The sequence below is a fragment of the Ahaetulla prasina genome, chromosome 8 (genome assembly GCF_028640845.1).
Source record: "Ahaetulla prasina isolate Xishuangbanna chromosome 8, ASM2864084v1, whole genome shotgun sequence".
In the NCBI taxonomy this organism is placed as follows: domain Eukaryota; kingdom Metazoa; phylum Chordata; class Lepidosauria; order Squamata; family Colubridae; genus Ahaetulla; species Ahaetulla prasina.
Window position 1 is genome coordinate 64892847 of NC_080546.1, and position 13130 is coordinate 64905976.

At 40.0% G+C, this 13130-nt stretch overlaps 2 protein-coding genes across 3 annotated transcripts in view; both read left to right on the forward strand.

Annotated features, from left to right (window-relative positions):
- The window catches only part of RAB28 (RAB28, member RAS oncogene family), a 319728-nt gene that overhangs the window by 76571 nt on the left and 230027 nt on the right, over positions 1-13130 (forward strand). The gene's annotated exons all lie outside the window — the stretch shown is intronic.
- The window catches only part of LOC131202800 (uncharacterized), a 63322-nt gene continuing 51192 nt past the window's right edge, over positions 1001-13130 (forward strand). The window contains exon 1 of the mRNA XM_058192158.1: positions 1001-3929. Coding sequence (XP_058048141.1) covers positions 2664-3737 — 1074 coding nt within the window. The 5' untranslated portion in view covers positions 1001-2663 and the 3' untranslated portion in view covers positions 3738-3929. The remainder of the gene's footprint in view (positions 3930-13130) is intronic.

Consider the following 13130-nt stretch of genomic DNA (forward strand, 5'->3'; position numbering starts at 1 on the left):
TTTTTTGGGGGTGGGCCTAATATAAGGCTTATCCCAAAACAAGCTCAAGTGAAGGGTGGGCATGGCCAACACAGGAGGAAGCCCTTCTTTTCCCCGGGCACCTCATGGAAGCTTGGCCCCTTAATTGCAACCTACACACCAGCTGAGCCAGCGAGGGCCGGGCAATTTGGCCCAGATCTCCATAGCACCTCCCCAGCCGCCAGCCTGCCAGTGCCCCCTTCATCAGCAGTTGCGCTGCCCTGCACAAGGTCCATGGCAGCCCTGCAGCGGGATGGAGGAGGGAGGAGGAGATCAACCCTTCCTCCTTTCCAGCCCCCCTTTCCTGCCGATTGTTCTTTTTTTTAGGATCACAGCACAGACACACATCCCGAAAATGCTCCATCCAAAGCCTTCAGCCTTGCAGACAGATGCCAAAAGGCAATGAACCCCAACAGCCTCAGCTAGCTGGAAGGCTCAGCAGCTGCCACAGACGGACTTCTGGCAGCCTGCAGGTGCCAAGGGAATACCGAGACATGTCAAACATCTTCAGCAAGCAGGATTGCAACTTCCTTCCCCCTCACCACCCAACAGATTGTGTTATTGAGTTTGTGCCAGGAGCAAAGCTGCCTAAACCGAAAATGTACTCTCTGACCCCAAAAGAAATGGCCGAATTGAGAAACTACATTGACGTCAACTTAGCGCGGGGTTTTATCCAGCGTGCCAAATCCAGAGTGGCGGCCCCTGTACTATTTAAAGAGAAAAAAGATGGGGGGGGGGATGAGGCTCTGCGTGGATTTTCGTGGAACTAATGCCGTGTGCGTGGAGAACACCAACCCTCTCCCCCTAATGAAGGACATGCTAAGCCACTTAGTGAAGGGCAAGGTATTCACCAAACTAGATCTAAGAGAAGCCTATTAGCACATACGGATTAGAGAGGGGAATGAATGGAAGACCACTTTTAACTTCCCTCTTGGCAGCTTCCAATTCAAAGTCATACCATTTGGCTACCAGCAGTCTTCATGCAACTAATTAACGAGGTGCTACCCGAGCACCTGTATAAAAGGGTCCTAATTTACCTAGATGACATTCTCATATTCAGTGAGACTCTAGAGGAGCACGTAAAGGTAGCGTGGCAAGTACTGAAAAAACTAGCTGCAAAGCTCTATGCGAAACTCTCAAAATGTGAAATCCATAAAACCTCCCTAGACTACCTGGGCTAGTGAGTGTCAAGCGAAAGAGTGGAGATGGACCAAGGGAAGGTAAAAGTGTTGCTAGAGTGGCAGCCCTCACGCACCTGCAAACAACTCCAAAGCTTCCTGGAGTTTGCAAACTAATATAGACAGTTCATCCCAGCATTCGCAGAAGTCGCTTTGCCCCTAAGGGAGCTATTAAAAATAGAGCCCCCTCCCATGAAACCATGATTGACGCAACCGCTTGCCTGGTCAATAGACTGCCAAAGGGCCTTTGAAAAATTAAAGCGGCTCTTTGCCGAGGAGTCAATCCTTCAACACCCTGACCCTGAAAGACAATTCATTGTCCAGGCCGATGCTAGCGATGTGGCGGCGGCTGTGCTCCTACATAAGGACCTACAGGGTCAGCCCTGCATGTATGTGTCCAAGAAGCTCACCGACACTGAGAGTCAGTGGCAAGTTGAGAGAAGGAAGCCTATGTAGTCCGTTGGGCCCTCCTCTCCTGGATACACTTTCTTGAAGGGAGGAAAGTACCTTTTGAGGTTTGGACTAATCACAAAAACCTCAAAGCCCTAAAGCCCCCCCAAAAAACTCTCTCTCAAGCAAATCCACTGGGCACAGTATTTCAGTCAGTTTAATTTAAAGTTAAAATACATCCTGGGAGGGGGAAAATATCTGCTGGCTGATGCGTTTTCAAGAAAGCCACGGTTTGATAGTTGGAGGGAAGAAGTCATACACACCATCATCCCCCCTTCACAACAAGCAGTGCAAGTAACTAAGGGCCAATCAGGATGCCAATCCGATCCCATGCGGGACAAACTGACAGCCACACTGAAAGCAGCGCTCCCAGGCGAACAGTGGCTCACAGACAACAAAGATGTTTTGACAGCCTTCCGATGGCTTCCGTCTTCCCTGGAAGACGTCTGAAATGGCGTCCCGAACCGAGATTCTGTAAAAGCTGGTGTAACAGCTGTTAGCCAGCTTCAAAGCTTTTCTCTGGGTGAAAGAGATTAGCAAGAGTGGCTGGATAGCAGAAGATTGCCCCAGGGGCTCTGCTTTCTTATGCAGAGTCTCGGAGGGGTGCCTGCCTAACCCAGCCCTACTCCAGACTCGGCTCGATCCTGCTAATTAGGCAGGACAAGAGTAAGACGCCCACTTCTGCTCAATTGATTCCGTTTTGAATACTAGAAGCAGACGGGGACAAACACAAGTGATCGATTACTGGGGAAGCAAGAAGAGAGCTGACTTCTACTTCTTTTAAAAAAGGGGAAAACTTTTTCTCACTTTAATTTAGTGAAGGAAAGAATAGCATCTGAGAGGAAGTGGATTGCAGGCTGCTTGTGAGAGAAAGCGAAATTCGTCTTTGTGGATTTTAGCTGAATAGAAGCTCTCCATAGGAGCCAAGGTGAAAGTTTTTATTTTACAACTTTAATTTGAGACTTTTTGAGACTTTGAGATTTTACAATTCTAATTAGAGACTTTACTTAAATTAAAATGGCTTTTAAGCCACCAAAAGCTCCCATGACGAGAAGGGGGTCTGAAACTAACTTGGAAGATATGTTAAAGGAACAGAACAGAGTTTCTGAAGAGAGGTTTAAAGAAATTATGAATAATATTCACGGTGGGAAGGATCAACTTAGGGAAGAAATTAAAGAGACTAATAAAAAAATTAGAGATGATTTATTGATGGTTTTTCAAGGTTTGGCAAAAAATTTGGAAGTAATGGAGGATAAAGTGGAAGTAATTAGTCAAGCAAATCAGTATTTGGATAATAAAGTTGGAGAGCTCCAAAATAAAGTGGATAAAAATGAGGACCATATGGTGGTATTGCAATATAGAGCGTTGGAGAAGGCTTTGAGAATTAGGGGTCTCCAGGATCGAAAGGAAGAAGATATTAAAAAAGTTATATCAGAAGCCTTAGCTGAAATGTTAGGAATGGACCCTCGAGAAGTTGATTTTCAAATTGATAAGGCACATAGGATTAATTCTTGGGTAGCGAGGCAGAAAAAGCTCCCAAGAGACATTGTAATTTATTTTTTGACTTCTACAATAAGAAATCAGCTTTTGCAAGCTACATACCAAAAGAAATTGCAAATAGGAGAACAGGAGGTGTTGGTTTTGAAAGAGATCCCTGCTAAAATGTTAAAGGATAGAAGGGATTTTAGATTTTTTACACAAGAGCTTAAGAAGCATCAGATTCAATACAGATGGGAGGTTCCAATTGGCTTAACAGTATTTTTTCAAGGCAGGAGATATCGAATTGATACTGAGTTGAAAGCAAAATATTTTCTTTTTAATGTATTGAAAGTGGATGTAGAAACAGTGGATAAAAGTCTTCAAGAGAAACAGAGTGGGGAAGTTGAAACTACACCTGTGATGTCAGTACCTCAAGAACAACCTCAAGAACAAAGAGTGACAAGGGGAGCTATTAGGCGTAAGGAGATAGAGGAACGACTTCAAAGACAGGAACGGGATTCTACTACTGAAGCTGTGGGAGGAGCCAAGCCGAAGAGTGAGAGTCTTCAGCTAATTGCTCAGAAGCTTCAAGAGGCCAGTGATGGCAAATAAATTTTTGACATGGAATGTTAATGGTTTGAATTCAGCACAGAAAAGAAAATATTCCATTATTTGAAACAATTTAAAAACGATGTGATATGTTTGCAAGAGACACATATAAAATTATCAGATCAGAAATATTTGATTAATTCGAAATTAGGTAAACATTTTGTTTCTTCTGCTCCGAATAAGAAAAATGGTATAGTTATATATTTGAAGAAAAATATATCAGCTAAATTGATTGAAACGGACATTCAAGGAAGATATATTGCTATTGAATTGATTTTAGAAGGAAAAAAGACACTTGTGATTGGCATATATGCACCTAATCAACAACAAGAAAAATTTTATAAACTGTTACATGAAAAATTGACTCTTTGGGACTATAAAACATTTATTATATTAGGGGATTGGAATGGTGTAATGGATATTAGAAAAGATAAAAGAACTCTTTCTAAGAAAATTCCTACGCATGCAAAACTGCCTAAATCTTTTTTTGATTTGATGGAAGATTTTGAGTTGAAAGATATATGGAGAAGGCAGAATTTTGATGATAGAGACTATACTTATTTTTCGGATAGGCATCAATCTTTTTCATGTATTGATTTTATATTAATTTTATTTATTTATTTTATTTATTTATTATTTAAATTTTTATAGTTCTGAAGGATGGAGTTCAATAGATAAAATACAATAATAAATACAATTAAAATAATTAAAAAACTTATTCAAATTGAAATTAAAATTTAGAATAAATAATAAAAATGTAAAAATTAATTAAAAATGATTATAATGAATAATGAGACTTACAAATTATCATACCAATGACTTGCTTTCTTTAAAACAAAGATATTTCCAAGGTGTTTAACTGATCATATCCTTTATGGATGGAGTTCAATATGAAGTGGAAAAGATCATGGAGAATAATGAAAATTTGTTTAGATATGAGGATAATGTATCAATGTAAAAACAAATGAAAATTAGTATAATTGAATAACAACTTGATAATTATATATAAGGCCTTTATGAGAGGTAATTTGATATATATTAATAATGAAAATTACAAAAACAGCGTGATTTAGAAGAGGAAATTCAAGGAAACAACAATTACTGGTATATAATATGATTTAAAATTAATGACATAAAAGATATTACAGAGTCAATTTAATATGTTAATGGCAGATCAGGTGGCAACCAATATACAATATGCTAAACATAATACTTTTTGTAATGCCAATAAATCAGGGAGTGGTTGGCTTATATGTTAAGAAAAAGACAGAAAGCACGTATTATTGAAAGAATTGAATATAAGGGTAAAGTGAGATTTCAACAGGATAAAATTAAAAAAGCTTTCCTGGAATATTATACAAATTTATATGCCAGAGATACAATATTGAATATGGATATTGATAAATATTCTACCACTTCCTTCCTTAACAAACCTTTCCTCCTCCCTTCTCTACTTTCTTCTACTTTCTTCATCCTTCCTCTCCTTCGCTTTTCTACGTCCTCTCCTCTTTCCCTACTCTTCTCTTCCACCCTTTCTAACCCTCTCTCTTTCCCCTTTCTTCTTCCTCTCCTTTCCCCTTTTTCTACCTCTCTCTTTCCTACCTACTTTCTTCCTTCACTCCCTCCTCTCCCTCTCCATTCCCTTCTGAAATGGCAGCTGAGCAGCCCCGCTTTCATTTCAAATTATTTCTATTTCTTAAAATTACATATCTTCAATCATTTCTTTAATTGATTTTTTTTTTAAGACTTAGAACAAAGTACAGGGTATAAAATTATCATAAATTAAAATACAACATAGTCATTTTTAAGATTAATTTAAAAAACAAAAAATACATTCTTCTTAGTCCATTATATATCAGTCCATTTTAAATTCAGAATCTTCCAATTAAGTTAGTATTTTGTTCATCAATAAAATATCTTCATCAATTAAGAAAATGATCCAATCTTTGATAAAGAAAACGATATTATCTTGATTCATCAGAAATTTTATAATATATTTCTTCCTTAAACAGTGTAAATATAATTCATATTTAGAAATTTTTAATTTTTATAATCTAAAAAGTAAACAATATTCTATTTCTCCTTATCTTTAATATCACTTGATAAATCAAATAACATTGTAATATTAATATTTCTTCAATTTACCTTACATCTGTCAGATAAAATTATTAAAATTATAACTATAAAAATATATCAATTATAACAATTAAATTTATTCAAAGATAAACATTATATAAATTTTTCTATTAAAGGTTAAACAATATTCCATCTTATTCCTTTATATCACATATATCAAATAGTGATATACAAAATATATCAGTTATAAAAATTAAACTATTTATATATTGATTCAAAATCACATCTTAAGATTCTTTTTGTCTTCTATCAAAATTTCCTTACACATTTCTATTAAAAATATCATTAAAATCAAATAACATTAAATATGTTTTCAATTTTAAAGATTGATGTCTTATTGGTGGTTTATGATATTTATAATGGACATTGCTGGGTATAGAAATGTTTACTGGATTGTCCTGGTTACTGGCTACTCAGGATGACAACTGGCTCAATTACAAATGCTTCTTTGATCTTTCCCTTGAAAGAGGCTGTGAGATCCTCAGAAATTCCTGAAGCTGTTTAAATTTCCAGTCTCAATCTTGCTTCAAGGTTGTATGTGGTGGCATGTCAGCTAAGTACCTGGATGAACTGTCTATCTAGACCGTTCAGTGCTTCGGATACAATCTAAGACAGCTTTGGTGCACTGGATGATCTCTGGAGGGCCAGGGATATTATCCTCTGCCCTGGTCCTGATCAGCGGCTTGATACCATGACCATGGTATCCTGCTCATTGGATTGGGAGTGGGAGGCGTTTCGGTGGTTCTCCTCTATTCTCTGATTTGATGTTGACAAGATCTCATGCCTCATTGTTATCTCATCCTGTTCAACATCTGTAAAGCTGGGTAGATCATCAGTGGCTTTTGAATACCAACTATCTGATGACAGCTGTACTTTTAAGGCCACCCCAGTGAAGCTATCAAGTGTTGTCCGGTGTTGGAAGTCATCTGGATAGGAACAGGCTCAAACTTAATCCCTCCAAGACAGAGTGGCTGTGGATGCGGCACCACAGTCAGCTGCAGATCGGCTGTCTGTCTGATCATTGGCCCGATGGAATACATGCTCCTGGATGGCTTGTCCTTTGAAGACCATTTGGCAGTCTCCAGGAGAGCTTTTATCAATTATGATCCGCCAGTTATCTTCCTGGACTGCCTGCACTGTCACTCATGTTGTTATCTCGCCTGGACTACTGCAATGCTCTCTACATGGGCCCTTGAAGGCACCGGAGACTTCAGCCAGTTCAGACTGTTTATTGAGGGATCTCTCCCACATCCTATCTGCAATGCACTGGCTACCTGTTGTTTTCATGCGCTTCAAGGTATTAATTACCACCTTTAAAGCTCCATGCAGGAGACTATCTACCGCCTGCTGTATTCTATCTCCATTACGCTCCACAGAGAGGGACTCCTCATGAGTCAACATGTATGGCGGCAAAGCCTTCTCTGTGCTCAATATGGAGCAACTTCTGGGACGATTACCTGACCGGACCTTTTTCAGAACTTAAAACTTACTTATTTCATATGGCTGGACTAGCCTGATTTTTATTTTATTGGATGGGTTTTTAAAATTTGTTATTTACAGAGTTTTTTTAACATTTTGGGCAAAATTAGTTTTTTAATTGTTTAAATTTTGTTGTTTATATTTTATCTGCCTGTTCACTGAGTCCTTGGAGAAGCGTTATATATAAAAATATTATTATTATTATTATTATTATTATTATTATTCAATTTAATACATCTATCAAATATGTATTAAAATTATAACTTATATCCAAAAATATATAATTATAACAATTAAATTCTATTTAACAAATACCAACATTACATCCATAAATTTTTCTATCTGTCCTAAAAATTAAACAATATTCCATCTTATTCCTTTATACCTCACATATATCAAATAGTGATATCTATATTAAAGATACCATCAGCATCTTAAGCATTATATTCCCTTGTCTTCTATCTTAAATTCTACACATTTCCTTACATTTTACCATCTGCTCACCAATCAGCTTAACATCTAACAATAAAGACTTTCCAATCCTTAATATATTAGTGTAAAATCTCTTGTTTAAAATTATTAAGAAAGATAAGCCTCCAAAAGTTCTATTGTAAAGAATAAAAATTCCATATTATGAAGTTTGCAAGATTTTAATAGTTAGTTCTGTTTGCTTAAGAGCCATTCATAAACTGTAAAATCTACCAAAAAGAAAAATTTCAATAAACTTTTCTTAAACATTGTGATAAAGAAAAAGGTAAAAGGAAAAAAATCATTAACAATTCTTGTTCATTCCATTTTAAAAAGTAGCTTGTTATGCTCTTCTTCTTTATAGTTTCGCTTTCCTTTGTATAAAGATTTTAATGATAATTGAAATTATTCAAAAGAAAGCTATTTAAGAGCTGAAGTTAAGATTTATTACTTGCAAATTCTCTATTAAAAAAATTAAATTTTTTTTCCATTTGAAACAGAAGAAATTTGCAAGATTTTAATAGTTAGTTCTGTTTGCTTAAGAGCCATTCATAAACTGTAAAATCTACCAAAAAGAAAAAAATATTCAATAAGCTTTTCTTCTTAAACATTGTGATAAAGAAAAAGGTAAAAGGAGAAAAAAATCATTAACAGTTCTTGTTCATTCCATTTTAAAAAATAGCTTGTTATGCTCTTCTTCTTTATAGTTCCGCTTTCCTTTGTATATAAAAAGCATTTTAGATTCAAGTTGAAAGTTAGTTCAAAGGAAAGCTATTTAAGAGCTGAAGTTAAGATTTATTACTTGCAAATTCTTGCTAGTCCTCCTGCTTTGCTCTGTCTGTGTTGAATTCTCTTTAGGAATAAATCTTGGCACAGAGACGGTTGCGGCTTCTCGTTCTGTGTAAACAGAAGCACCCTGGGCACGGAGCTTCGCCAGGCTAAAGGGGAGCTCTCACCCTTCAATCCCCTGGTTAAATTCCAGGGGATCCCGGGGAGCTCTACCCAAATCCTGACCACTCTTCCCTCCCCCTTCTCCCGGGGGAGAAAATTCCAACCATTTGACAGCCCATTTACGCTGTCAGGGACGGTTTGACGAAACCCAGGGCAGACGATCCCAGAGGAACGTCCATGAAGCCTGCGTTGCCAAACGGAAGTCCCTACTTTTATTTTATTGATACCAAAAGAGGATCAGGATTGTACTAAGCCTGGGAATTATAGACCGATTTCACTCTTGAATAATGATTATAAGATTTTTGCCAAAATAATGGCAGATAGGTTAATGGAAATTGTACAACAAAGGATTCATACTGACCAGTCTGGTTTTATAAAAGGGAGACAAATAAGGAATAATTTATTTATTTATTTAATTAAACTTTTATACCGCCCTTCTCCCGAAGGACTCAGGGCGGTGTACAGCCTCCATTTAAAACAATTAATATACATACTAAAATAACAATTAAAAAGCTTATTCAATAAAAGGCCGAAATTAAAACCGTCTAATAGACCATATAAAGTATCCAATAAAATTACAATTAAAATTTAAGAATTAAAATTTAGAATTTAAAAATAGAGATGCTTGATAAATAAATAAGTTTTCAGTTCGGCGAAGGTCCGAAGGTGGCAATCTTAGACATTGGCCAGAAGTTATTCTCCACTACTCACAAGAAGGACCTTCCCTGATCAAAACATCAGACACTGCATGGCCACCAGAGGAATCCCAGAACAACTCTGTGAGGCCTGGTACAACGTGTCCATTGCTCTGGACAGAGCGGTCCCAACCTCCGGGCCCAATCACCAACTTTGAAGGTGGTACAACCACCTACAAGATCCTCTCTCAAGACCAACCACACTCCACCTTTCAACCCTTCAACAATAATCAAATGCTACCCTCAATAGGACATCGCGGCCAGTTCTGGACTAATGCCCTCCACAGTATGCACCAACTGCTACCCATGTGAGACCCCTCAAAAGAATCCTAATACCAGTGTGGCGAGACAAGCCATAGACTCCCTCCTGACCTTCCGGTCATCTGATTCGCCTCCGGACCAGGCGAACCTGGTAAAGCTCTCCTGGAGACGGCCGTCAAGTGATCTTCAAACAACAGTAAACTTAATAATTCCAGGAGGGCCAAAAGTTTTAGACGCTATTCCGTGGACACAGGATGCACCAGATGCCTCAACTCCACAGTCGCCCAACTCCATGTAAAACATTTCCCTTGAAACACCCAATTAAATTCCTTGGATGGATTGAGTCTGAGTCTGTTTCTCCCCATCCAGACCCGTATGGCCTCCAAACAACGGGAATGTCAAGGTTCCAGAAATACCTCTTCTGTGTAAAAGAAACTCAGAGGCATTTTTTCTTTTTCTCGGAGTCCTTTACTAGCATGAGGAGACTGGCACACGATGAGTGCAATTCCCAAAACTGAACTTCCGGATTCGTTTCCCCAGTTATACAAACCCCCATAGTCCCACCCCCCTGATGATCACACGGTCCCACGTTCTTCCAGTTCATTCGAGTAACTTCTTGCCACTCTTCCTGCAGACGTGAACACCATCCGACCTTGACCCTTTGAAGAATGTTACCATACCCCTCAACCCTCCCTCCTCCCCTCAGGATAAAAATGTGGCAGCGTCTGGAAACCTAAAGTTTAATATGGTTTCCAGGCCTGACAGGCGTCCCCTCTTAGAAAAGAAACTATATCCTAGGAAAGAAAAACAAAGAGTCGATAAAGAAAAGTGCCAATGGTCCACAATTCCCTTCTACCCCCCCTCCCCTTTCCAAGAGGTTTCTTAGGTTTGTTAGGAATGATGAAATTGTTTAATTAAATTGTCCGCATTCACTTTCCAACTTTTGACCCAAGTAGATTCAGATAATGGGTATCCTTTCCAGTGGACTAAGTATTGTAATTGACCTCTGTAGAGTCTAGAGTCAAGAATTTTCTTGATTTCATAGTGAGTTTCACCTTGGATTATCAAGGGGGGTGGGGGAGCTGCTGTTGTAGCTGGCTGTTGGGCTGCAAAGGGGGGCGGCATTCCCCCTGGCTGCTGAGAAGAAAGTCCTTGAAACGCTTCAGCAGATGAAACGACCATCGGCGTGAGGCCCACAGGAAAGGAAGGGGCTGAACTAGCTGGTTGCCATTGATACTGAATCCACCCTTGTCCCGGATAGAACGCCCACCCAGGCGGGATAGACGCTGCTGGAGGCAGCGTAGGCCTCTGCTGGCGGGAAAGATCAATTGGAGGGGGGAGTTGCGATCCCCCCCAGGCTTCTGGTGCCGCCTGAATTCCCTGCCGTTTGAAAGAGGGAGGGGGGGTTCTCTTGCGTTCATCGGAACGGCTTCGAGCTTCAGTAGTTTCTCTCTCTCTGGTGGGAGGGAAGGTGAATCTAGGCTGAGCTAAAGGCTCTCGAGGTCTCACCTCCAGCCGCTCAAAAGTTTCAGGGAGGTCTAATAGAGCCTGGGATTTCAGGGGGTTTCTCAGGTCCCAATCCAGGGACTCTCCCGATTCTCCAGGTTTTATTGCCCTCCAGTGAGGTTGAGAAGAGGGAGGGGGTTCTCCATTCCCCCCCGGGGAAATGTTTTCTCCCGACTGGCAGCTCACCCATGAATCAGAGTCCTTGGGGCGTGCTCCAAGCGGACAAGCAGGCTCTTCCTTTTCGGGGCTTCGGGTCCTGTCGTCAGATGGGAAATAGGTGACTTCTACTAAATCGTTAGAATCCTGTTTCGTGGCTCCTTCTACGCTTTCAACTTGCTGCTCTTCCATCTTCACTGGGTCTTTGCACCGCTGTGGAGGTTGGAGACTGGGGCCCAGCACCCTCTAACGGGCCCCCTCTGAGAGGAGGAGAGGTACCGTTAGCAAAAGAAAGTTTTGAGTTTTGGGAATAATGTCAAGGTTCCAGAAATACCTCTTCTGCGTAAAAGAAACTCAGAGGCATTTTTCTTTTCTCGAGTCCTTTACTAGCATGAGGAGACTGGCACGATGAGTGCAATTCCCAAAACTGAAGTTCGGATTCGTTTCCCCAGTTATACAAACCCCATAGTCCCACCCCTGATGATCACACGGTCCCACGTTCTTCCAGTTCATTCGAGTAACTTCTTGCCACTCTTCCTGCAGACGTGAACACCATCCGACCTTGACCCTTTGAAGAATGTTACCATACCCCTCAACCCCCCCTCCTCCCCTCAGGATAAAAATGTGGCAGCGTCTGGAAACCTAAAGTTTAATATGGTTTCCAGGCCTGACAGGGACAGCACTTCGACAGCTTCGCTGGGGTGGCCTGGGGTGGAGAAGTACAGCTGGGTATCATCAGCGTACAGATGATAACTCACCCCAAAGCCACTGATGACCTCGCCCAACGGCTTCATATAGATGTTGAACAGGAGAGGCGAGAGAATCGACCCCTGCAGCACCCCACAAGTGAGGTGCCTCGCGGCCGATCTCTGCCCCCCTGTCAACACCGTCTGCGACCGGTCGGAGAGGTATGAGGAGAACCACCGATAAACGGTGCCTCCCACTCCCAATCCCTCCAACCGCTGCAGCAGGATACCTTGGTCGATGGTATCAAAAGCCGATGAGAGATCCAACAGGACCAGGGCAGAGGAACAATATTGGTATATTAAAAAGCTTTCTGATATAAAGACTAATTAAGACAGCTTTATACTGAAAATATGTTAAACAATTGAATGATAGTTAAAATAGCTTAGGAATTCTTGAGATTATTTTAAAAATATAATAAGCATTTATGGATGTCATTTAGCAAAGGAAATAAACATGTATGGATGATACAATTATTGAAAGAATCAAACTCATCCCAAACAACATCAACAAGATGCCTCTCAGTCATCTCATGGATCAGCAATCTTGGTCCAAGCTATCCGAAGCTGAGCGTTTATCAGGCACGTCCTGTAGGTCATCCGTCCCTGGTGAAGGAGGACGGTCACCCAGGCGCCAGGTGGTTATCTGCCGGCGCAATGAGGAGGAAGCGTAAAATGCCATCAGTGCCACTAGGTAGGTCTTTGAAAAAGACCTAACTAGTGTCCGATCAGCTTCGGAACGGCTGGACCTCCAGGCACTCTCTAGGCGGATGTTAGGCAGATAGTGAATTTATTGGAATATTTGGAAAAGAAAAATCAGATTCCGGCAGCGTTTATATTTTTGGATGCAGAGAAAGCTTTTGATCGTTTGCATTGGGAATTTTTATTTAAATTAACAGACAAAATGCAATTTGGAAATGGTTTTTTAAGAATACTTAGGGCAATTTATGGAGAGCAAACAGCTCAGATAATAATTAATGGTAGTTTGACAGATAGTTTTA